This window comes from Aspergillus fijiensis (assembly GCF_003184825.1).
Source record: "Aspergillus fijiensis CBS 313.89 unplaced genomic scaffold BO72scaffold_18, whole genome shotgun sequence".
Taxonomy (NCBI): domain Eukaryota; kingdom Fungi; phylum Ascomycota; class Eurotiomycetes; order Eurotiales; family Aspergillaceae; genus Aspergillus; species Aspergillus fijiensis.
The window spans coordinates 479,709-502,833 of NW_024468994.1; the positions used below are offsets into that span (position 1 = coordinate 479,709).

The window sequence follows — 23,125 nt, forward strand, 5'->3', positions numbered from 1 at the left end:
ATACTGCCAAAGGGTACCTACATACATGATATGCAGGTACGAGTAAAAGGAAACCTATAGCTGGGAGTGCTATACTTCGACCCCGACCCGAGTACGGAGTACTAGGGACACTAAAGAACCCCTAAGCGCAGAAGAACCAACCAAAAAGGGAAGTCGACAAGGTCGAAAGAAGCAATTGAACAACCGATCATCCATCAGAAAGTCAGAACCAGTTCAGAACCGCCCGCGCTTGGACCGAACCTGGGCAGTGGGCACAGGGACCAACCGTGAGACTATCCCACGAGGACCATAGTGAAAATATGAACACCCCTCCCCCCCCCCAAAAAAAAACAAAAAACAGATGAGAGTGGACCCATTTTTGACCCCTAAACTGCCTATGAGGTTTCGAGTATCAAACTACCAAACTAGACTATACTATCCTGGACTAAATCTACTCTCCTACACCGCGCCCCAAGAGCCAACATTAGACATCCAAGACTTAGACTAAGACGCAAGTTGGTTCTCTCCACTCGCCTGCAGCCCGCTTCTCCCCTTTTTGGCTCTGAAACGATCTCCAGGTTAATCTCCCGGATGATACAAAGGCTCTCATTTCCCCCCTCCTCCTGCTCCAGTCTTTTCTGATTCTTCTCTGTTTCTCTTTTCCTCAGATTCAACTGCTTGAAGCAATCAATCCTCTTGACTTCGGTCTGCCACTCTTTTAAACACAGCCCAACTGTCCACACTCTCTTTACCCACCAAACTCAATAACAGAATCAACCTTGACGGTTTAGATTTATCACCACACCCACAAACACAACATTCAAGATGCGTTTCTCCGTTGCCACCATTGCCCTCTTCGCCAGCCTCGTTGCTGCCATCCCCCAGGATGTCGAGACCGTCTACCAGACCGAGGATGTGACCATCATCTCTTGCGCTCCCACCGTCACCAACTGCCCTGGACGTGTCCACTCGACCTCCACCCCCGAGGCTGTCGCTGCTACCACCACTGAGGGCGTCTCTCCCGTTGCTACCACCACCTCCGTTCCCGAGGTCCCTGCTTCCTCCGTCACTGAGAAGCCCACTTCCTCTGTCCCCGAGGGTGCCTCCGCCGCTGGTACCACCGCTGCTCCCCAGGCTCCCGCTGGCAGCTCCCCCGCCGGTGGCTCTCCCGCTAGCGGCTCCGGCTCCGCTCCTTCGGCTCCCGCTGTTGTCCCCTCCGGCGCCTCTGCCGAGACTGCCGGTGGTGCTCCCCCCGCCGCTGCCAGCAGCTCCGTCACTGTCATCGCTGTGACCACCTGCGTTCCCACCGTCACCTACTCCACCGTCACTCTCGGAGCTGGTGCCACTGGCCTCCCTGGCAAGCCCGGCAGCGGCAAGCCCACCAAGTCCGCTGCTCTGATCCCCAGCGGTGCCGCCGCCATCGGCAGCGGCTACCCTAGCGGCAGCGCTACGTGAGTATTTCCCTTTTTTTTCTGCAGTGGATGCAGCATGTATGCAGACCAAACAGACGCTAACCCGGTACACAGCCCCTCCCCCTCTGCTGCTCTCTACACCGGTGCTGCCAGCGCCATCAACGGCAACTCCTTTGCCTTCGCTGGTGCCGCCGCCGCCGCCGCTCTTTTCCTTGCTTAGATTCCCCCTTCTAGTCCATAGTAGCCCCAGGTCCTTCATGAGAGTCCGGCCGTCAACTACGGGCGGGGGAAACCCTATAACCTAGGGCGAGTGTGTATAAATGAAGAGACCCTGTTGGGGGTTTGTGCTATATTTAGTGTCGAGGTTTTGCTTTCTGGGAGAGAAATCCGATCCGTTGCTTGAAATATTTCTTTGACCTATCTAACTTTCTCTACATGCTTCCTGGAACGCCTTGGGGGGTTCAGTGAAGCCTTTTTTTGGTGGCTGGATACGATTAATGTAACCCATGAGATTGCTCTCACATACCCAATTCGAAGCAGTAATAGATTACTTTACCAATGCTACTTTTCTTTTCTTCTTGATCTTGGGTTCGATCTTTTTCAGATTGACTTGTCACTTGATGAATATATTACCTTCTGACCGCGAGATCTCAAAATTCAGAGTTTGCTGCAGTTTGATTACTTGCGCAGAAAACCCCGCCCCGCCCGCCCAGCCAGCCCACGGTGGGTGACCTGCCACCGAGCGCTTCGTCCAGCCGTAGGTAGTCTAGTCTGCTGCCGGGGTCTTGACGTGTTCAATTGTGCCCACAAAATCCAGAGGCAAGGATAGGCTGATCGATGGGGCTGAATCTGGAGACGAGGGAGAGAGAGAGGGTGTGATTGTGCATGGGTGTTAGGTTGGGGGCCGCAGCATCGAGGGTTTCACAGGCAATCCTTCATCAATCGGCGACCGGGTCAGATCCGATCGCGGTGCGTTTCATTGGTGATTCTCGTCCTGCAACACGGAGGTGACCAAGCAGAGTTGAGGCTGAAGTATCTGAACACTGCCTCCCTGCCCCCTGCCCCCTGCCCCCTGCACACTGCTCACTGCACACTGCTCACTGCCAGTGAGATGGGTGGTGGTGGTGGTGGTGGTCCATCGCTCGTTTTATATGCTATGTTGGAGTGGGTTATTAGTCAGTCCATGAAAAGCATGTGCTAAATTAAAGTGACTTTATCTGGTCAATTGTGTCACCGTCAGCCCTATCTTTTAAGTTGGGAGAGATTCTTGGAGGTGGTTTCTAGAAGCATCAGAGGAGGGTCTCTGTTATCTGGTCTCCAACTAGGACGCGAGGGACTTGATGGTGGCTGTGTGTGTGCGTGTGTTGTTATTGCTGTAGTTATCGTTATTTATGATCAATCGATTTTCTCTTGCTGTTCCTAAGGCTTGCTGACTACGAACTCCGACTCCGGTCCTCCTCTTCCTCCCCCATTCGGGCTGGCTGGTCATGTCATGTGTTGGTCTCGGCCCGTCGCTTCTCATACTTCCTTCCCTTCCTCTCTCTCATTGTCGGTCTGACAACAACAACAACAACAACAGTCTCGCGTTGTATCTCGTACTGTTGTTCCCACCACCAACACAGACACGTGGAAAAGGGGCCTCTTATTTATCATCCTTCTGTGGGGTGGAAATCCATCTGGAGTCTAATGACCCAAATAGATTGACCTTTTCCGCCGTAATGCAGAAGCGGACACAAGCTCGGATAACAAAGGAAGTGGCAGTGTTCCGAACCATTGACTTGCCACCAACACACCAACGCCTGCGGCCATCACGCAGCCTCCGCTTCCTCAATCCCTTTGAGAGCTCTCAACTCTGAAACATGAGCTCCTGACCATGGCGTCTGCAGTCCATGGATGTCGCTCCATGCAGGAAAGCATGCTTTTTCTCGGCGTCCCCGCGTTCTGCTTCGTTCTGCTTTGGGCATAGTGGTTGCACATCACACAACATAGGGTGCACCCCCCCTCCCCCAAATCCTGCTGCGGTACGCCCTCTGCCCCTCCTCTAAGTGATGGGTCAAATCTTATGGGTCTTGGATCGGAGGTTACAGGGCAAACAGGAAGATCCTTCTATAGCGGGGGCAGAAGGCTCCCGACGGATCGGATTCCTGGCTGGTTTCCATACCAAGGCGAAGACCAGCCGGGCAACCCGAGTCTCCTCCACCAACAGATTGAGATCGTTCAATCCTTCCCGACCTGTTCATGAGCTGTCTGCTCCACCGCTTCCCCCCATTGCGCCCAGATAGCTTGGATCTGGTGAGCCCACAATGAGGCGCAAGTAAGGCTTTCCGTGCGGATTGGCCCTGTTGGTTGTCTTGTCCCATCTGACTTCTTTGTTGCTGTGACGGTCAAAGAAAGCCGTCATGACCGTGCACATCGGAGAGTTCAGCAAGACGCTCGGCGTCGTGATGCTGGTGACTCCGCCTCGACTTCATGTCTATTAAACAACAGCGTGGCCGCTGTCGGGACTTTTGTTGTCCAATTTCTCGCATGATTTTTCCCTCCCGCAGCTCTCGTATCCCCCTCCACCTTACTGCCTCCTGATATCGACTCGTACCACCCGAAGTGTACATGGTTGTTTCTCGCTACCAGGCTGTCTCGGCTGCTTGTGCTTTACCTTAACTCATTGCTCTGAACCCTACCCCACCGTCGCTACTTGGCCAAATGGATCTCTCGTCGCTAGAAGGCCCTCCCATCGCGGATTCCCGCTTTACTGTCCCATCGGAGAGCCCAAAGGAATACATGACTGTCCCACGTATTCGCCTTGATACTGGCTTGGCTAGCACACTACCTCAGCGTCCTGCCTCTGCAAGCGACTCTCCTAGGCCTAAGGCAGATTACTATCCATATTCACCCCAAGAGCGACAGGACCCTAGCCTCTGCCGCCGCTGTCATTTCAGAATACACTCAACTGGAGACCTGAGCACACCTAGCCCTCGCGAAGCAAGCCCATCGACATCCTCCTACCCGGCTCTCAACCTGCCCCCTCCTCCGCCTTCGTCATCGTTTGCTTATTCTCCCTGGGCGTCGCGAAGTAGGAGCATGACAGACCTTACTCTTCAGCCCACTCGCACCACTGGCCCAGTGTCCCGCGAGACATCCACTCAACAGGCTAGCCAGCTCATCTGGCTTGAGTCGGAAGAACTATGGGTCCTCAAGCCTCCGTCGCCCTTGTCATCGGCACCATATCTTTCCCCGCTGGCTCCTCGCCCGATACACAGTGCTACTGGTAGAGGTGGGCATCCATCCTCGCCATCAGTGTTCGATGACTATGCCTCCGACTCGGAATACTCCGACCAGCCTCCACCATATGAACATCACATCTACGATCGACCTTTTGTTCCGCTTCCCGATCGAGCAAGGGAAGATGGCAGTAGCCGGAGGTCGCGCTGGTCAGCTGTGGCTCGCAGGAGAGCAAATCGGGCTCTCTCGGGCTGAGAAAGACCCCTGACTAGTACTTTGTCTCGTCTTGTGTTGGAATGATGAGTGGACAACACTTTGGAGAGTCAAGCTGTGGTTCTTTTGGTTTCTCCCTCTGTACCTTGATTGCTTTTCTGCTCAGTTTGGCCCTTTTTGCTGCATCAGAGAGCGATGATACCCCCAACTTGGATTTAGTCTTGGTTTACTTCAGCTAGTTATACTTTATCGCTAATCAGCTGTGCTGCATACTAATCTTTGGTTGTAATTTACTTTATTCCATCCACTTTTGGAGACAGATGTTACCACGTGCTCACTGACTCTGCCCCATCAAAGCACTAAAGGCTCATACCCTCGCTTGACCTTTGAGACATAGCATATCTCAAGACAGTCCAATTTTTCCTGCTTTGTCATTTACAACACCGAAGAGAAGCTGAATCTTTTCATCCTGCTTATTCTCTCACCTTATATCTTTCCAGCTCTCATCTCCCCTTCACTGTCTGCATTTCTTCCTCCATCTGCATCTCTTCCACCCTCTGCATCTCTTCCACCCTCTGCATCTCTTCCACCCTCTGTATCTCTTCCATCATCCGCATCTCCACACACATCATCTCTTTCTCCCTTCCACTATCGGGTCCCCTCCATCTTCTTTCTCCTACTAATACCCTACTACTTCCACTCGACATCAAATATTATCGGTTGGAGATTATTGACTACACATCCATCGGCTCAACTGCTTGCTTCATCACACCTACTAGTTCTTGACGTGCTATTGACAGATTTCGTCATCTGTGCTTCGTGCAAGGTATCTAGGATCAGGCTACCATGTCGCTGCAGCCAGAAGATGTGGCCTTGGTCAATAACTTGGCTAAGATACATTACATGGTCGAGCAGCCATTTCGAAACGGCAATTTTCGTGCAGGACATAAAGCTGGTAAGCTCTTCCTGACATATGCCGGGGACGAATGAGATTTTTGGCTAAATAATGCATTACAGCATCCCCAGGTCCTGACTTGGACATTAAATGGAAAGACGAACCACCTCATATTCAAGCCCTGTATACAGCTCGAGCTTCTGAGCTAGCCTCATCAGATCAGTACAAGGGGGCACAGGTGAACGACCACGAGTTCGCCAATACACTTTACGCCAAGCTTTATGCAGGGCTAGATTCCAACCAAGTGGCAGCAGCTTTCCCAATCCAGCGTCAGTACTTCGCTCGTTAGAGCTCTGTCTCAAATTGTCTCAGCAACCGTGATAGTCTTGCTGACTTGTGTCTAAAGTTTTCGCTTTTATATCAGCAGTGAAAATGTTGCTGAGCCCTGACGATGTTTCTGGGTCGCGTTCAGCCCAAGGTGAGAAAGCCGGTGCGACGGAAAACTTACTCTCGCAGAAGGAGCACAATGCCACCAACGCAGATCAAGAAATTCAAGCGCTCGAGGCAGCCGTGAAGAAAGGTGTCAAGGTGCTCACAAGCTTGAGCCAACTCTTTGGCGAGCCTGATAATTGGAAAAGTGAGCCCGACTGGCCCAACAAAATCAAGCGCACTCAAGATAAAGCTCGCAAGGAAACAGTTGTCATTGGTGTTGCCGGAAGCACTGGCGCGGGGAAATCGTCCTTGGTCAATGCCCTCATCGACGATAAAGATATCCTAACCACAGATTGCATGCGAGCATCCACCGCGGTCCCAGTCGAGGTCCACTACAACAAAGGGCAATCGCGATATAGAGCAGAAGTTGTGTTCATTGAGCGCAAAGGCTGGGAGCGCGAGCTAAACACTCTATTTGCTGAGCTCCGTGGCTATTTAGAAGACCTTGCCCGTGGCGAAGAGCCAAAGGACGCCGAGGCAACAATCGCCTTACAGAAGATCATGGCTGTATACCCGGCCCTCGAGCGGCAAGCACTTTTCGAGACTTCGCCTAGCGAGCTTGTGAAGGATGAAAGAGTCTCGGACCTTCTGGCCCAGACTGTGAGGTTCGAAGACAATGACTCCAAGAGATTCGCTGATAATCTGAAGTTATTCATCGACAGCAAAGGTAAGAAAAAGAGCCGCCCTAAACCCACGGCTACAAATGTCGCCTCTAGCCACCCAACAGATTTGTCAGAAGGATTGAGTTCCGCTGACCAAGGTATCGGACTCTGGCCGCTAGTTCGAGTCGTGCGGGTTTATGTCAAAGCCAAGGCCTTGTCGACCGGGGCTGTTCTGGTTGACCTCCCCGGTGTCTCCGATTCGAATGCAGCACGCGTGGCTGTGGCTGATGATTACATGAAGCGGTGCTCTGCACACTGGATCGTGGCGCCCATCAATCGTGCAGTTAACGACAAAATTGCTCATGATCTGTTGGGCAAGAACTTCAAAATACAGATGCATATGAACAATGCATTCAACGACATCACGTTTGTCTGCACAAAGACCGACGATCTTGTTCCAGCAGAAGTGCTGCAATCTCTAGGGCTCGAGCTCCCACCTATTGATGGCTTGGAAGAGTTCTCAGACAGGCTTGACGCTCCGAAGATCAAGACTCGAGAATTCCGGGACCGAAGAGAACAAATTCGCACAGAGCTCGAGCCAATTGAAGACGAAATCGATGACTTAGAAGAGCGACTGAGGGGTGAAGACATCAACCTTGATGCGGCTCTGCTTACTCCCCAGAAAAGGAAGAAGACCAGAATTCATGACGACTCAGCCCAAGATGCGCTTCTTCGACTAAGCGATGATGCAGGCATGGAGTACTCAGATTCAGACGACGCTGAAGATGATGTTCATGAACTTTTACGTCACCTGCAAAGTCTTAGGGCCCAGCGAAAGAAACTCCAAAGTCAACGGCGTGATACCGACCGGAAGATTGCAAAGTATCAAAAGCACGAACTTGATGATCTTCGATTCTGCATCGCGGCTCGTAATAAATTTGCGAAAGAGCAGATCAAACATGACTTCAGTCAAACCATCGCAGGCTTGGACCAAGAAGACGAGCAGCATGATGACATCTATCTCCCAACCATGGCTCGGGACTACAGCGAGTTTGAACGAAATCTCTCCGTGTACTGTGTGTCTACTAAAGCGTATCAAGAACTGCGTGGTCATTCAAGACGGGGCAACAGGCTCCCTGGGTTCTCGGATCTAGAGCAAACGGAGGTTCCTGCTTTGCAACAGTACTCCATTGCGCTGACTCGCAAATCCCGCGAGAAGACTGCCCGGCGTTTTTTGGTGGCGTTGAATTCGCTCCTTCAATCATTGACCTTGTGGTCTGCACCGATCACGACAGCCGCGCGCACTTCTGCCCAGAAGAGACAGCAGATGGAGGCCGAATTCCGGAGCGCGGTAGACGACCTGACCGAGGTAGGAGCGAGACTTGACTTATGTTGTGACAGAATTGATTGAATATTCTAGGCCATGAAAAGACCTCGGGCTGTCTTCGTTGCCAGCAGCCGAGCTACCATCCAAAGCCAGATCATCGCAAATCTAGGTAAGTCTACCAATGGCCAAGAGAAATCCCGGCTAACGAGTCAGACCAAGCATGGCGCCACGGTTGTGACGAGTTTTCTCAAACGGTTGGTTGCTGGAATGCCCCTCATCAACAAGAAGGATTCCGTTGGAATAGGTATCAAGCATTCTGTCGCCGGCAGGGTGTTCATGACAACCGGGTAAGTTTTGCCCCTCCTCTAACATGCATCAACAACTGAAGGCTAACAGCACTCTAGAATTTGAATGAGGAAATGTGTGACTGAACCGAACGTGCTACACATTTTTCGATGGAGCTGACCCTGTCATAGAGCACAGCCGATGATCGCGAAGATCAAGCCTGGATGGCGCAGGTAGGTCGATATGTGTGCATCATTCTAGAGCTTCTAACTAACTAACCATAGTGCATCTGATCAATTGCCTGATGCATATAAGCAGCTGCGTGAAGAATTCGAGAAAGTCGTCAGCCGCTTCCATTCCGAATCCATGCGCTGGATCACATGGGACTCGCCTCGGACTACACGCGCGCGACTCCAGCGCCGACTGGTTGCTTTGCACGAATCAATAAAACAGGGATTGGAGGATCTTCAAGCATGGACGGACCGTGAGAAACGCGACAAAAGAGGTTGTTTCAGGGCGAGTATTGCTACGGGACTTCAAGCAACCTACCAAGCTTGCGCTCAGTATACTGGTAAGCCTGCTGAGATGAGGCAGCACGAGCATAATGTATTGATATCAGTGTCAAACTAGGCCGCGGCGTTTTGAAGGCGATCCGTACAACGATGTCCGAGCATGCTGAGAAGCAAGGCCCTTCGCTATTCTGTAATGCTGCGGATCAAGTTAGCCAGGTGCTGGAAGAATGGCTGTGCGAATTGGATACAAAGCTCGAGAAGTTGGTCAAAGAACTATTGCAGGAGGTTGCGCAAGACTATCATCGTGCCCTGATCGCCCCGCATCTTCAGCATCGCGCGGATGAGCACACGGGCTTGAAAGCCCAGATCCGAGATCTTCTCCGTGACGCTGAGGCCGACTTGCAGTTGGACCGTTTGCTGGGCGAGGATGGTCCGTTGCAGCATGAGCAGGCGCCTCCAATGGACCAGCAAGAACCGGCGGCTACAGGAACTACGGCGGACTCAGCTGCTACGTAACAAACTCCGAAAGAGTGACTACCGGTATTTAAGCTGACGGATGATGAGCAAGAGGCCTTGGAGCGATCATCGAATGTTGATTGGGGCGCACAGGCCTGGGTTGGGCCGGAGCGCGGCGTGTCCATGGGGAGAGGGGAAGGTTAAAGTTAAGCCTTTTGGGTTTATTTTTTTTCTTTGGCTCTGGGAGAAAAATGAAGGGAGAGAAGAGAGGGAAAGCAAAGAAGGGGACTATGGGGTACTTTTGTCCGTTAGTTCGTCCTGCTCATCATCTATCGGCCAGACTGTCCAGTTCAGTGATAGTGACCAGCAGCACCCCAGATAGATAGAAAGGGTAGAACCAAATGGAAGCGCTTTGATTGCTTGCTTGCTTGCTTGTTAGCTTGGTAGTTTGGTAGCTAGCTTGAAAGACAGGAACTAGCCTAAGAGAATTGTTTGATTGAAAGAGGGGAGCATGACGAGGCGAGCAGAGGGAGAGGCTAAGAGGAGGGCGAATATTGGCCAGGAAACGTCCAGCCTCCGGAATTATGGCGGGTGGGCGGACTCCATAAAGAGTTGGGGCCTGACAGCCGGTGACAGCGGGTGGGTTTATTATTTTGAGGGAGATTCGGACTTGACCTTGGAATCTTCTGCTTTATTGCTTGCTCTGTTGTTGTTCTTGTTATTCTTCTTGGTCTTGCTGTTGCTCTGCTCTGCTCTGGGAGCTGTTCTGTTCTGCAGTGTTGATTCTAGGTTGTGCTTATCGTTTCTGTTCCCCTCTTTGTTTGGGGAGTGAGTCAGCAGGATCCAGATAGGACAGAACAGAAAGTAGGTACAGTACACGGTGCAGTCCACTGGACACTGTACTGAGTGAGTGATCTGGTGCAGTGGTTGGGTGTTAGACTTGTTGTTGCTGGTTGTATCATCTTCATCAGCATCATCAGCATCATCAGCATCATCCTCATCCTCCCCATCCTCATCATCCTCATCTGCTCTTCTTCTCTTCTTCTTCCACCGCCTTCGTTCTACTTCGACACCTCCGCTGTGCTCCACCAATCAGCGGGACATCCACCATGGGTCTCCCGCATCTTTTCTTCTCTCGTCACAAATCATCCTCACATTCCAAATCCAAGTCTACCAAATCTTCCTGTTCCTCTCCCTCTTCTTCCTCTTCCCCTTCCCCTTCCCCCTTGTCCACTTCTTCCACTTCCTCCTCCCCGTCTTCCTCTGCGGCGACTTCCACCCGATCCACTCCACTCTCGTCTCCCGCCTCCTCTCCTCCTCCCCCTCCGCCGGTGGCGACCAAATCTTTTCCTACTCCTCCTTCCTCAACTCCTCCCTCCACTCGACCTCCCCCTCCTCTTCGGGCAAAGACTGTTCACTCTTCTTCTTCCTCTCGACACTCTCACTCTTCCTCCGCCGCTTCTCGTCCCGTCTCGTCGACACGTGCTCCGCAGTCGTCATCGGTTCCAGCCTCGACTCAGCACCCTTCCATTCCGCGCAGTCCCACCACTGCTCGGCCGACTCACCACAGTCGCTCCTCCTCCACCCCCTCCAAGTCAGCCTCCGTTCGGACTAAGTCAGTCTCCGGTCCTCGTGCGTCGCTGTCCGCCGTCCGGAATCGATACACTCACGACCCCGACTTCCACCCACTTAACCTTCATCCCGACGAACTCCGTCAACTCTCCGCAATGGCTGCTGCTCGCGAAGAATCCCGCACCCCAATGGATGTCGACACCAATGGCGTCAATGGCAAGACGGAACGGAGCCCTACGCCCCCTCCCCACCGTTCGAACGGCAACACTGCCGAGGCCGACAACTTCAAGCTGGCCGGTAACAAATTCTTCAAGGATGGCAACTACACACGCGCTATTGAGGAGTTCAACAAGGGTAGGTTCTTTCGTCTCCAGACTCGTGCACTCATGGCAAGATCTAATCGTCACATCCGACAGCCCTCGAGATCAGCCCCGACTCGTCCGTCTACCTGTCCAACCGCGCGGCCGCCTACATGGCCGCAAACCAGTATCTAGCCGCTCTGGAGGACTGTGAGCGCGCCCGCGAACTCGACCCCATCAATACCAAGCTCATGTATCGTCACGCCCGCATTCTGGTCAGTCTGGGTCGTCCGACCGAGGCTCTCGATGTGCTCTCCCGCGTCGAGCCCCCGGCTTCCGCTACCGACAAGGCTCCCGCCGAGAAGATGCTCCGGTTTGTCAAGCAAGCCGAGGAGGCTTTGGCTGAAGACCGTGGTGTGTCGATGGTGCTGTTCTGCCTGGACCAGGCGCGTCAGATGCTGGGTCAGGGTGTCAAGGAGCCTCGCAAGTGGACGCTGATGACGGCCGAGGCGCACTTGCGCATGGGTAACGACAACTCCTTCGGCAAGGCCCAGGATATCGCCATTGGCATGCTGCGCGAGAACAGCCAGGATCCCGATGCGATGCTGATCCGCGCCCGCGCGTTCTATGGCATGGGTGACACTGATCAGGCGTTGAAGCTGCTCAAGATGTGCCTGGGTCTGGATCCCGACATGAAGGCGGCCATCAAGATGCTGCGCACCGTGCAGAAGTTGACGCGCACCAAGGAGGAGGGTAACACTGCTTTCAAGGCCAAGGACTATCGCAAGGCCATCGAGTTGTGGACCGAGGCCGTCCAGGTCGACCCCAAGAACAAGGACCAGAACGCCAAGATTCTGCAGAACCGCGCCCAGGCCTACATCAACTTGAAGGAATACGACAATGCGGTCAATGACTGCACGGAAGCTCTGAAATTGGACCCCAGCTATCTCAAGGCACAGAAGATTCGTGCTAAGGCTCATGGCGGTGCTGGTAACTGGGAGGAAGCCGTGCGCGACTACAAGGCTGTTGCTGAGACGAACCCAATGGAGAAGGGCATCCAGGAGGAGATCCGCCGGGCTGAGTTCGAGCTGAAGAAGGCACAGCGCAAGGACTACTACAAGATCCTCGGGGTTTCCAAGGATGCATCTGAGCAGGAGATCAAGAAGGCTTACCGCAAGATGGCCATCCAATACCACCCCGACAAGAACCGTGATGATCCTACTGGTGAGGAGAAGTTCAAGGAGATTGGTGAGGCTTATGAGACTCTGATTGATCCTCAGTATGTGCTCCCTTGGGTTCCTGTTGATAACATAGCATACTAACGAGCGACCAGGAAGCGCGCCTCTTACGACAACGGTGACGACCTCGTTGACCCGGCTGACATGTTTGGCCGCGGCGGCATGGGAGGTATGCACGGCTTCGGAGGTATGGGCGGCATGGGCGGCATGGGCGGTATGGGTGGTATGGGCGGTATGGGTGGCACCCATATCAACATCGACCCCAGCGTTCTCTTCAACATGATGAACGGCGGAGGTGGCTTTGCTCAAGCCGGTGGCCAGCGCGGCGGAGGTTTCCCTGGAGGATTCTCCTTCTAAGCGTGACCAATTCGCTTGGGTACACTAACCTTGTTTTTTTGCATGACGAAAATGGGCGCATTGCACGGAAAGTCCGTCTTCCGTGTCTGCCAAATTCACGATGCATCACAGATAAACCGGGATGGGTCCTTTTCTTTTCTCCTTGTCATTGGCATATTCGCTCATACCATACATACCCACTTTCTCGTCGTGCAATCGCCCCATCCGACTCCCTCCATCTTCGACAGCCTCTCCGTGTCTCCTTTCATACTCTCCAACCTCACGAAGTTTCTAATACCTTGGAAGTCCTTTCTGATCCCAGCATGCATGACCAACAGAACGATGTCGTTGAATGATGGGATGATTGACGGTTTTGAATCCGATAGACTTTTGTTTTTTCTTCTTCTAATCTTCTTCCCTCCCCTCACCCACTTTTCCCTGTTCATGATGCATGGCAAGGGCAAAGCAAGAGGAAAGAAAGTGTGTCTTATTTTTTTTCTGATTTCTGGTTTCGTGGGCTCCGCTAGTGAGAAAGAATCCTTTCCGGCTTCGCTACTAGACGATAACGACAGATGAGAACGAGGCCCCCGTGCTTGATTTTGTTAGCCAGGTTTTTTTTTTCTGTACTGTTGTGATGGCAATAGGCGTTATATACCTGGGATGAGATGAGTGACTTTTTTTAGTGTTTTGCCACACCTTTTATTTTATTTTATTCTTTGTTTATGCCAATAAGGTTCTCTCTTTTTTGTTTTCTAGATCCTGGATTCGGATGAGATCAATACTTTTTTACTCTCTATCCTTCTTCTGGAGGTTGGATATGTTGTAGATGAGTTGGTTGTAAATTGTAAGACTCGGATGGCCATGGGATTTGCTTGGCTACGCTGTGTAATTCTCTTTGGGGTGGTTGGTAGATTTTGAGTCTGACGGTTAGGGTTCGAAGGTTCCTTAGGTTGACTGCGCAGGTACCTAACCAGGGATTTATATTCTCAGGCTCTGCTACAACAGCTAGGGAACTGTGCACCAGAGAGGATGGGATCAGACAGGTAGGGATAGAATCGGATAGGATAGGATTATATACTGAATGTACGATGTTCTATGTTACTATCCACATTGAACGAGCGAGAGAAGCCTAACTCAGCGGTCGGTATCTCAAGCCCAACAAGCCAATCCGGGATCATCAAAACGAAGGGGGGGATATCTGAAGCAAAGCACTCAGAACTGGAAAGCAATCAAAGCAAATGGTAGGAAGAGGAGAGAATGGGGGTGGAGGGAGTAAGTAGTATCAACATCATCGCCATGCAATGCAATGCATACAACAGGCAGACAGGCAGGCCAAGTGCTCATACAGTCATCATCATCACTGTTACCCACAACAAGAACGAGAACGAGAACGAGAAGCAGGGTCACCTATGCCATAGCTTCGGTACCGTACATGCTGTACATACTGCACTGGACCTCAGGCGACTCGGGCACGGCGCGCAAGTTCAATATCCCAACCCGGCCAACACCGTCCTCGTCTCATTAGCCGCCAAGCCGGACACGCCCAGCGCGCGGGACAAGGTGCCGCGCCGCAAGCGCTGCAGCCCGATGGCCACCTTCCACCCCTCGGTCTCCTGCAGCACGAACACATACCGTTTCCCTTCCTGGTCGCGCACCGATGCCCGCAGCACGTGTAACCCGCCGCCGGGCTTGGCCGGGGTGGCCAGACGGCATGTGTTCTTGCACACCTTCAGCAGGTTGGCGAGGTAGGCGTCCGATTCCTCGGCGGTGGGCTCGTTGGTGCGTTTCGTGAAGGGGCCGGGGGGCGGGCCGCGCGGGGGGTGCGGGTGCTGCGCCGCGTAGCGCGGGCACCACACCTCGACGAGTTTCATCGTCCACGCTTTCACGTCCCACTCGCGCTGGCCCACGCCGCGGACGTCGTCGTCGATGAACAGTCCCTCCGTGGTGATGCGCAGCACGAGCCCGTCGGAGACCATCCCCTGGCCGGCGACGAGTTGCGCCACCGGTGTGCGGAGGAAGGCGTTGTTGAAGGCGTAGACGCCGTGGACGACGACTTTATCGGGGTCCTTGGTCGCGTAGGGCCCCCGGTTGGACGGCGGGGGCGGGGGGTCGGTGCGCGCCGTGGATTGGGAGGGCGCGTACGAGGAGGATTCCGAGTAGACGGAGGAGCTGGAGGTGGTGGTTGTCGTGGCCGTGCCGTAGGGGCGGCGGACGCGGTCGTAGGGCCGGAAGGAGTGGGCGTCGTCGTCGGCGGTGGCGGAGGATGTGGTTCGTGAGGTGGTAGGGGGTTTCTTGGTCGGGGATGGGGTTCGTGGAGCCGATGTTGCCGATGCTGCTGGTGCTGCTGGTGCTGCTTTCGCTTTGGCAGCCGCGGCGGCCTCCTGCGCGTCTTTGGCCTTTTTCTCGGCGTATTTCTTCGCGGCGGCCTCCTTGAGGGCCGCGAATTTGGCATCTGCCTCCTTCTTGGCCGCGGCTTTGGCGGCGGCTTCTTTCTCCGCTGCCTCCTTCTCCGCCTTGGCCTGGGCCTCGGCTGCCTCGCGCTCCGCGCGGGCCTTGGCCTCGGCCGCTCGCCGTTGCTCGCGCTCGCGCGCCTGCGCCGCCAGACGGTCGGCGCGCGCCTTCGCCTCGGCGGCCTCTCGTTCGGCCTTGGCTTTGGCCTCGGCGGCTTCGCGCTGGGCCTGCGCTTCGGCGGCCTCGCGCTCCGCTTTGGCGCGGGCCTCGGCGGCTTCCTTCTCAGCGCGCTCGCGGGCCTCGCGCGCGGCGGCTTCCTTGGCGGCGGCCATCTCCTTCTCGAGCTGTTCGCGTCGCTCGCGCAGTTCGCGCTCCATCGCCTCGCGCTCGCGCTGCTTCTGCTTCTCGCGCTGCTCGGCTTCGCGCTTGCGCTTGAATGCTTCCATCTTGCGCCGGAGTTCTTCCTTGCGTCGCGTTTCTTCGCGGGCTTTCTCCCAGTCAGCGCCACTGGAGGGCTTGCTGGATGCTGAAGGGGTGGGTTCGGGCTCTGGTTGAGGTGGTGGCGGCGGTGGTGGCGGTGACGATTGGGGTGGTGGTCCTCCTGCTTGCTGTTGTTGGTACTGATGTCCTCCTCCTGCTCCATAAGGTCCCCCACCTCCTCCTGGTGGTGGTGGTGGAGGTGCTGCTCCTCCTGGGTTGTTGTTGTATGCGCCTCCCCCGTAGTGCTGTTGCCCGTGTCCCCCACCCGGCGCTCCTCCATAGCCCTGATTCCCTCCGCGCGCATAATCATTACCTCCACCCCCGGGACCCGGGCCCCCGCCTCCTCCAAAGCCCCCTCCACCTCCCCCACCGAATCCGAAACCTCCCCGCTTCCCGCGATTACTACCTCCGCTGGCCCCGTCACCACCACCGCCGCCGCCGCCAGTACCCGCCTGTGCAGCGCCAAACGCCCACCCAGCCACACCCACACCGACCGCCAGAATCGCGATCCCCATGCCGTTCCCGCTGGCGACGGTGGCGGCGTACCACGACTTCAGGATCGGGGAGACGGCCACCCAGACCAGCATGGCGAGGAGGGTGGAGACGCAGCCGGCGATGAAGCTGTTGCGCTGGGTCTGCAGGGAGGGGAGGTAGAGGAAGCCGGAGCCCGCGGAGTGCGGCGGGATGATGAAGATGTCGTAGTTCCCCGGCGGGAGATCGGAGGTTTTGCGGTATTCGCCGTGGGTGGTGTTCGGCTTGGTGCCGTGGGGTGGTGGAGGGGGTGGGGGTGGACCGTCGTCCATTTTTTGGGTGGAGTAATTGGTATTTTTTCCAGATACTGATTAGATTATGTGATAATAGATGTACGTAGTTGAGTATAGATGGTGGTAGGGCGTGTTTCTTGAGGGATGCAGGGTGGAGGGTGGAGGGTTGGTTGGCTTCGGCGACAGCAACGGGTGGTCCGTGGGTTTGGTTGGGGTATTATTGTAGGGTCTGGGGTAGAGAGATGGGGGGCGGCCGTCAAACTCGGTTCTTTGAGGTTATGTTTGGAGTGGAGGGTGCAGCTGGCTGGGATATTTTGATTGCGTCCGTCGAGAAGTGTTAATGCAGGTGAGAGAGATGGTCGTGTCGAGGTGGTCGTGGATAGGGCATGGTGATTTAGCACGTCATGAATTAGGCGCTGATGGTGGCAGCGCGTTTGCTGATAGGACGCTGTCAGTATTTTGTTTTTTTCGCTCTCTCAATTTTCATTGAGGGATTGGAGTAGGAGAAGATGAGACTCACTAATTAGAGGGGGGGGGGAAGAGTCAATGCGCAGTCAATGCGACGGAGATGTTGAGAGAAGAGAAAAGAAAAGAAGAGAGGGGAGAGTTGGAAGAGGAAGTTGTCGGGAGTGGACAATGGACAGTTGACAGTTGACAGACACACTACAAACTAGCCTGTATAGTTACTAATTAACTAGTTAATTAGTTGACTGATAATCCTGGCAAATGACAACTTAGTGTCACCCTCGGAGACTTCTGGTGGCACTTTGGGTGTTTACTCAGAGGCAACGGTCGGTGTTACCTCTTAATAAATCAATTGATCTAGTTGACTATCTTGATGAGCATTTAAAGATGCGTGTGTGAATGGTGGTGTTTCAGTGCATACGCGGCCCACAGGATGGCAGTTCTCATAGACTCATTCATATAAAGTAAGTACTCGAGTACTCCAATCTACGGATCGATACCCACATCGGATCCCCATCTCCATCCACATTTTTGCGGCGGACAAGCGACCCAGCAGATCTCCGAGAAGCCATGGAGAATGATTCTATCAAGGACCCAAACATTCCAGCCTGCAAACCAGTCCGCCAGCCAGCCAGCCGTCGGATCTCCACCACGGAGAACTCATCCGTAGGAGGCTTAAGTTTGGCAAGAATGAGCTGCTGCTACCGTGGGATAATAATATCATCAACAGGATATAGTCGAGTAAAATACTCAAGTACTGCAGTCTGCAGTCCATAGTGGAGCCATGCTCGCATGCTCGCATGCTCTGACCAGGCGGTGGTCTTTGTTTGTTTTGGTTTCGACGCTTTGGGCGATGGTCGCCTGGTAGATATTAAGAGGAAAATTATGCCGAAGCTGACATAAGCTATGTCATTGCATCCCGTCCACATGCTTTCCGCCTTAGGCCAGTAACCTCGATCGTCTTGTCCACGGCGGTGGTAGACAGGTAGTCAATACTGTTTCAAGGTTATTAATAGATGCGCTGGACTGATAGCCAGTTTAGAAATAGATAGAATAGACTGACCTCTTCGTCTCTCCAAATTACTTCCGCCTGACAGCCATGCTGAGTTGACCCCGTGAATTGCAGCCACCGGCCAACATCACGGGTGCCTGTGATGCCTGTGATGCCTGCCTTGCCCCCGATGCTGGACCGGATTGCGTCAACTATCTCGAGACCACAACACATCGGACGAAAAGGCTGGCAGAAGGCTCGCTAACATCTGTCTCTACCTCTCTCTTCCACTCTCTGTTAAAGTAAACATACCTGTTCAACACAACGAAATAGACTTGTTGATAGCATTCTGCCCTCCTGGGTCCAAGGCGGTCAATCCCCTCGTCTCCGACCTCCACCTCCCCCTGCCCGGTCATTCATCGATCGATTCCCCCCCCCCCCATTCCACCCCATTCCGATTCCCCCTCAGTCCTGCTGGCTGCTGTTTGTGCTGCTGCCTTTTTGCTTTCTCCCCCGCTACTTTCTGACTCATTGATCTATATTCATTAACCTTCATTTTTGGAGAAACCCTCTACAACATCTCCCTCTTCCCCGCGCCAACTGTCCTCTCGCCCCCGTCTACCTCGGGTTAAGCTCCTTAAACCCTCACTATCGTCACCACCACCGATCCCTTGGATACTGACCCCGGGCTCGATATACCGATCGATACCTTCTTGATTCCGCGTCCTATGCAGCAGCCATAGACCTCTTTTTGTCCGCCACATCGACCGTCGAGCCCCGAGAGGGCCCCTCCTCCTCCGCCCCTCTCCCCCTAATCCGATCGCTCCCGCAACATGTCCTCCCAACAACCAAACCCTGCCTCGTACCAGAGTCATGCGGCGCCTCATCTGCCCATTCCCGTCTACAATCCGGTAGCGGCGATCGCAGCCCCCGCGGGGACTTTCCTACCCGGGACCAAAGTTCAGGTTGGCAGTCATCGCGTCGTCGTCGAGAAATACCTCTCCGAGGGAGGCTTCGCCCATGTCTACGTCGTGCGCCTACCCCAGCCCGTCGATGGCTCCGATCGGGCAGTTCTCAAGCGCGTGGCGGTCCCGGATAAGTCGGCCCTAGCCAACATGCGCACCGAGGTCGAAACCATGAAGAAGCTCAAGGGGCATCGGCACATCGTCACCTACATCGACTCCCATGCGTCACAACTCCGCGGGGGTGGATACGAAGTGTTTTTACTCATGGAGTTCTGCGATGGCGGCGGTCTGATCGACTTCATGAACACGCGGCTGCAGAATCGCCTGACCGAGCCCGAAATCATCAAGATCTTCTCCGACGTGGCGGAAGGCGTGGCCTGCATGCACTACCTCAAGCCCCCGCTTCTGCACCGCGATCTCAAAGTAGAGAACGTTTTGATCTCGCGCCAGGGCAGGGCGGCCCTTTACAAGCTTTGCGACTTTGGATCGGCTGCGCCCCCTCGCCCGGCCGCCACCTCTGCCGCTGAGGGCCGGTTGATTGAAGATGACGTCCAGCGCCATACCACCCTGCAGTACCGCAGTCCCGAGATGATTGATGTCTATCGGAAGCAGCCGATTGACGAGAAGAGCGATATCTGGGCCCTGGGGGTCCTGTTGTACAAGCTGTGTTATTATACCACCCCGTTCGAAGAGGTTGGCCAGATGGCGATCTTGAATGCCAGTTACAAGTTCCCGAGTTACCCGGCCTTCTCGGATCGCTTGAAGATGCTGATCGGTAGGTTCCCCGGACATTGCAGTGATGGCCGCGCTAACCCAGCCAGCTTGGATGTTGAAGGAACTCCCGCAGAAGCGGCCGAATATTTATGAAGTGGTGCGCGAGGTCTGTCACATGCAGGGCAAGGAAGTCCCCATCGGTGATGTAAGTACTGCGGTTACCTGTCACATTGCTTGTCCTAATAACTCGGACAGATCTACGCTGCTCGCTCCACATCGGAAGCCCGCCGGTATCAGGAATTACCGCCCTCTCCCACCGAGGCGCCACAGGTTGGTGCCGTCTTCTCTCCGCCGGTTCAGGAGACCCAGATCATTCCTGAGATCGCACCGATGCGCCGCGGCCGTCCCACCAGACCGACGCAGTCCCCGCACCACTCGGCTAAGCCCAGTCCGTCCCCATTCCGGGGGTCCGGGGATCCTTTCTCCGTCCTTGACAATGCCCAGCGTCCCCGCGACTCAGCGGACGAATTTACCAATCGTTTTCCCTCGTTGGATCAATTCCAGATTTTGCACGAGAAGGGGGGTAAGTTCGACTTTGAGTCTGCCGTGCCGGAGTCTAGTCCGGAAGATGATGACCTTGCGCGGCGCCTCACCAATGCGCTGGCGGACGATGCCTTTGCCAAGCACCAGTCGCCGGGTCCGGAGGGATCTACCAGCCAGCGTCCCACGCAACCTCCGTCGACCCAATCTGCTCCGGTCGAACGCGTCGAGAATGCGCGCGATGAAGGACGCGCCTCGGTGCCGCTGTACCAACCGGCCCCGCAGCGACCTACTATGGTCTCGACTGGTACGATGACCTCGCCGCCGCCGACGCCTGGTGTGGCCGATCACAAACCGTCTAGTCGCCCCGTTTACAAGTTCCCCCCGGCCAACCATCAGCGACGCCCATCCAGCCACAAGCAGCCATCAGAGTCGGACCTCAAAGCCAAAGCTCCATCGCCGTCCACGAACGCCGTGGTCCAACCTCGAGGGTCCTCGGATCGGATCTCCGATTTGTCGGCGTCACCCCGACCCTCCCTCGAAGGTGGCCGACCCAGCAATCTGGAGGTGGGCGAGTCGGCAGGGCGTTCGCGCTCGGCCAACGGTCGTTCCCGCCCGGTGTCGGTCCATGCTGGGGCACGATACGACCTACCCCGTGGGTCGGAGAGCGCGCGCTCGTCCCTGGATCTGCCCCGGTCGCCCTACTATGAGGGCGGGGCACCGTTGCAGCATGCGCGGACGGAGGCGGACTCGCTGGCCAACATCTCGTCGGACGTGGACTATCTACGCGCGCGGGAAGAGGAAAGCAACAAGAAGCGCGACAAGCGGTACAGTGGTACAGCCAAACACGGCAAACGGTCGAGCTTGTCGACCTTGTCGCTGTCCGGCACCAAGATGTTTGCGGGGCGGTTCGGCGACGCCTTTCGACGGTTCGAGCACAGTAACTCGGAGAGCAAAGTGCAGTCACCCGTTACCGAAGAGGCACCCGCCAAGTCTCCTATGATGCTCACGAGTGCGGATCTGACCTCGGAGCCGGCCAGCGAGCTAATTGACATGGACGGCAACGAGGATATCTCGCCGGAGATGCGGCGGGAGCTGGAGCGGCGCCGGCTCTCCCAGGAGGAGAAGCGAGTCGCCAACGCGGCCGCCGAGTATCGGAAACGGGTGGCTGAAGGCGGACAGCCTGGGGCTGGGGCTGGGGCTGGTGGGTGGCGCGACGGGCCACGGTCGCAGGCGATCCAGAACAAGGTGCAGTCACTCCTCGGCGAGTCGGCCCGGGCTCCTCCGCCGCCTAAGACGGCGACGGGCTACGGACGATACACGGACGAGACGGCGGGGGCTTTGCCGGCAAAGCCTACGGAACTGCGGTCGAGCCGGGCGAGTGCGCCAGCCGAGCAGCCGATGAGCATTGGCAAACAAGCTACGGCCAGCGGGCGGCCGGGGTCTTCCTCGGGGGCACCGCGTCCGGCGCTGCCTCCAAAACCGAAGAGTCTGCGCATGCCCACGGGGATGGAAGGGCAGGCGGGCAGTCAGGATCGGAGTCCCACGGTGGCGGCGACGCCAGCCAGTGCGGGCGGGGAGGATTGGGAGGCCAACTTCAGTCGGCGGTTTCCGAGTCTATCGGGATTAGAGATGGAGACGGAGATTGAGTTGCCGCGGGTGGCTCCTAATAGTCTACGGACGAAGGAGGTATAGTTGGTCGGGTCGTTGGTATAAGTACCTACATATATGCTTAGAGCGTGGTTGTGAGCGATGTGAGCGTGTGAGCTATAATTGTAGTATTGGTGGTGTGGATAGACTTGTTTCAAGTTAATAACTTACAGCTGCATATGATTTCGATGGATCGATTGTTGAGACACTATAGATCAGATTGATTGTATATTCATAGATTGTTGCTCGGGCACCGGGGCGGTGGATCTCCCAAAGCGGTTAGCGCAGTATTCCGTGCTTCTCCTCTTCTCCTCTTCTAGTTTCAAGGTTCTTCTCCGCACCACCTCCGAGACATTCAGCAGCTTCTCATCATCAAGCACTCATCAATCACCATGGCCCCAGTAACTCTCACCACCGTCGACCGTACGTTCTGACTCAATGCATCACATTCCCGTATACTAACGCAGTCCATCTCCTCACCACCAGATGACCTAAAAGAAATCATCCAACACCTGTTCGAGATCCAATCCGCCGTCCACGGGTACCTCGGTCCGGAGACCCAACAAGAGCTCGTCCGGAAGATGTACGTTGTGCCCTTTCTCTCTCCCCCCCCCCAAAACAACCCCGAATACTAACTCCCTTGGCCAAACCCCAGCAAAAACCTCACCCTCGCCCTCCAAACCCTCCAAACCCACACCGCCCCCACCAACCCGGACGCCACCTCGACTGCCAGCAGCAACCCCACCACCACCAACCCGCAGGACCCCCCCCTGGGGAGCGTGCAACTCCCGCCGGAGATTATCGATTACGTGGACGCGGCGCGCAACCCGGACATCTACACGCGCGAGTTCGTGGAGCTGGTGCAGCGCGGCAACCAGGACCTCAAGGGGAAGAAGGAGGCCTTCCGCGGGTTTCGGGACGTGCTGGCGCGGGAGATCCGCGGCGCCATGCCCGAGTGTCGCGGGGAGGTGAGGCGGGTGTTGGAGATGACGGGGGGGGAGGATTGATTTTTGGGGGGGGGGGGCATCAATAGGGAAGCTGGGGGGGCGTTGTTTTTCTTGTTGGATTTAAAGGGGGAAAGAGGGTTTTTGTTGTATCGGTTGCGAGCTTGGGTTTTTAAATGTGGATGGCGTTGCTGGGGGGGTAATATGGTTTATGTCATGGTGTTTCAGAGTTCGGGAGTTTTGGTTTTTGCAATGGATGGGGGGTATTAAACTGCCGATTAATTAATTAGGTGAAGCAGGCAGTGCTGGGGCTGGAATGATACA

The 23,125-nt window shown here is 55.2% G+C and overlaps 8 protein-coding genes across 8 annotated transcripts; 6 read left to right on the forward strand and 2 right to left on the reverse strand.

Annotated features, from left to right (window-relative positions):
* Window positions 1–577: 577 nt before the first annotated feature.
* Window positions 578–1,774, reverse strand: BO72DRAFT_80168 (uncharacterized protein). Its single transcript, XM_040950732.1, has one exon. The coding sequence runs from the start codon at window positions 1,648–1,650 to the stop codon at window positions 667–669; it is 984 nt and encodes a 327-aa protein (XP_040802302.1). The 5' UTR covers window positions 1,651–1,774; the 3' UTR covers window positions 578–666.
* Window positions 1,775–2,770: 996 nt separating this feature from the next.
* BO72DRAFT_80170 (uncharacterized protein) lies at window positions 2,771–3,360 on the forward strand. The gene has a single exon (XM_040950733.1). The coding sequence runs from the start codon at window positions 2,879–2,881 to the stop codon at window positions 3,245–3,247; it is 369 nt and encodes a 122-aa protein (XP_040802303.1). The 5' UTR covers window positions 2,771–2,878; the 3' UTR covers window positions 3,248–3,360.
* Window positions 3,361–3,899: 539 nt separating this feature from the next.
* BO72DRAFT_80227 (uncharacterized protein) lies at window positions 3,900–5,267 on the forward strand. Its single transcript, XM_040950735.1, has one exon. It carries the CDS (start codon window positions 4,092–4,094, stop codon window positions 4,863–4,865), a length of 774 nt encoding a protein of 257 aa, XP_040802304.1. The 5' UTR covers window positions 3,900–4,091; the 3' UTR covers window positions 4,866–5,267.
* On the forward strand, window positions 5,268–9,829 carry BO72DRAFT_80173 (uncharacterized protein). Its single transcript, XM_040950734.1, has 10 exons — window positions 5,268–5,778; window positions 5,841–6,047; window positions 6,125–6,877; window positions 6,992–8,181; window positions 8,233–8,308; window positions 8,353–8,486; window positions 8,544–8,560; window positions 8,616–8,657; window positions 8,709–8,995; window positions 9,055–9,829. The coding sequence occupies exons 1-10, from the start codon at window positions 5,670–5,672 to the stop codon at window positions 9,450–9,452; spliced, it is 3,213 nt and encodes a 1,070-aa protein (XP_040802305.1). The 5' UTR covers window positions 5,268–5,669; the 3' UTR covers window positions 9,453–9,829.
* Window positions 9,830–11,119: 1,290 nt separating this feature from the next.
* Window positions 11,120–12,858, forward strand: BO72DRAFT_375884 (DnaJ and TPR domain protein; the record flags this gene model as incomplete). Its single annotated transcript, XM_040941192.1, has 3 exons — window positions 11,120–11,318; window positions 11,381–12,542; window positions 12,597–12,858. The coding sequence occupies 3 exons, from the start codon at window positions 11,120–11,122 to the stop codon at window positions 12,856–12,858; spliced, it is 1,623 nt and encodes a 540-aa protein (XP_040802306.1).
* A 1,035-nt stretch (window positions 12,859–13,893) lies between these two features.
* Window positions 13,894–17,001, reverse strand: BO72DRAFT_507647 (uncharacterized protein). Its single transcript, XM_040949268.1, has one exon. The coding sequence runs from the start codon at window positions 16,569–16,571 to the stop codon at window positions 14,322–14,324; it is 2,250 nt and encodes a 749-aa protein (XP_040802307.1). The 5' UTR covers window positions 16,572–17,001; the 3' UTR covers window positions 13,894–14,321.
* A 1,429-nt stretch (window positions 17,002–18,430) lies between these two features.
* BO72DRAFT_427387 (putative serine/threonine protein kinase) lies at window positions 18,431–22,064 on the forward strand. The gene is made up of 3 exons (XM_040942981.1): window positions 18,431–19,728; window positions 19,775–19,872; window positions 19,923–22,064. The coding sequence occupies exons 1-3, from the start codon at window positions 18,822–18,824 to the stop codon at window positions 21,900–21,902; spliced, it is 2,985 nt and encodes a 994-aa protein (XP_040802308.1). The 5' UTR covers window positions 18,431–18,821; the 3' UTR covers window positions 21,903–22,064.
* Window positions 22,065–22,175: 111 nt separating this feature from the next.
* nut2 (mediator complex subunit NUT2) lies at window positions 22,176–22,864 on the forward strand (the record flags this gene model as incomplete). Its single annotated transcript, XM_040942982.1, has 3 exons — window positions 22,176–22,280; window positions 22,344–22,440; window positions 22,513–22,864. The coding sequence occupies exons 1-3, from the start codon at window positions 22,250–22,252 to the stop codon at window positions 22,862–22,864; spliced, it is 480 nt and encodes a 159-aa protein (XP_040802309.1). The 5' UTR covers window positions 22,176–22,249.
* Between the last annotated feature and the right edge of the window lie 261 nt (window positions 22,865–23,125).

What these genes read in the sequence shown, in the direction of transcription:
- BO72DRAFT_80168 (XM_040950732.1), bottom strand. Translation starts at nt 1,650, where the DNA reads ATGAAGGACCTGGGGCTACTATGGACTAGAAGGGGGAATCTAAGCAAG.
- BO72DRAFT_80170 (XM_040950733.1), top strand. Translation starts at nt 2,879, where the DNA reads ATGTCATGTGTTGGTCTCGGCCCGTCGCTTCTCATACTTCCTTCCCTT.
- BO72DRAFT_80227 (XM_040950735.1), top strand. Translation starts at nt 4,092, where the DNA reads ATGGATCTCTCGTCGCTAGAAGGCCCTCCCATCGCGGATTCCCGCTTT.
- BO72DRAFT_80173 (XM_040950734.1), top strand. Translation starts at nt 5,670, where the DNA reads ATGTCGCTGCAGCCAGAAGATGTGGCCTTGGTCAATAACTTGGCTAAG. An exon ending in TCGTGCAGGACATAAAGCTG is followed by an intron (nt 5,779 to 5,840) that starts GTAAGCTCTTCC and finishes AATGCATTACAG; the next exon opens with CATCCCCAGGTCCTGACTTG. An exon ending in CCAGATCATCGCAAATCTAG is followed by an intron (nt 8,309 to 8,352) that starts GTAAGTCTACCA and finishes CTAACGAGTCAG; the next exon opens with ACCAAGCATGGCGCCACGGT.
- BO72DRAFT_507647 (XM_040949268.1), bottom strand. Translation starts at nt 16,571, where the DNA reads ATGGACGACGGTCCACCCCCACCCCCTCCACCACCCCACGGCACCAAG.
- BO72DRAFT_427387 (XM_040942981.1), top strand. Translation starts at nt 18,822, where the DNA reads ATGTCCTCCCAACAACCAAACCCTGCCTCGTACCAGAGTCATGCGGCG. An exon ending in TCGCTTGAAGATGCTGATCG is followed by an intron (nt 19,729 to 19,774) that starts GTAGGTTCCCCG and finishes TAACCCAGCCAG; the next exon opens with CTTGGATGTTGAAGGAACTC. An exon ending in AGGAAGTCCCCATCGGTGAT is followed by an intron (nt 19,873 to 19,922) that starts GTAAGTACTGCG and finishes TAACTCGGACAG; the next exon opens with ATCTACGCTGCTCGCTCCAC.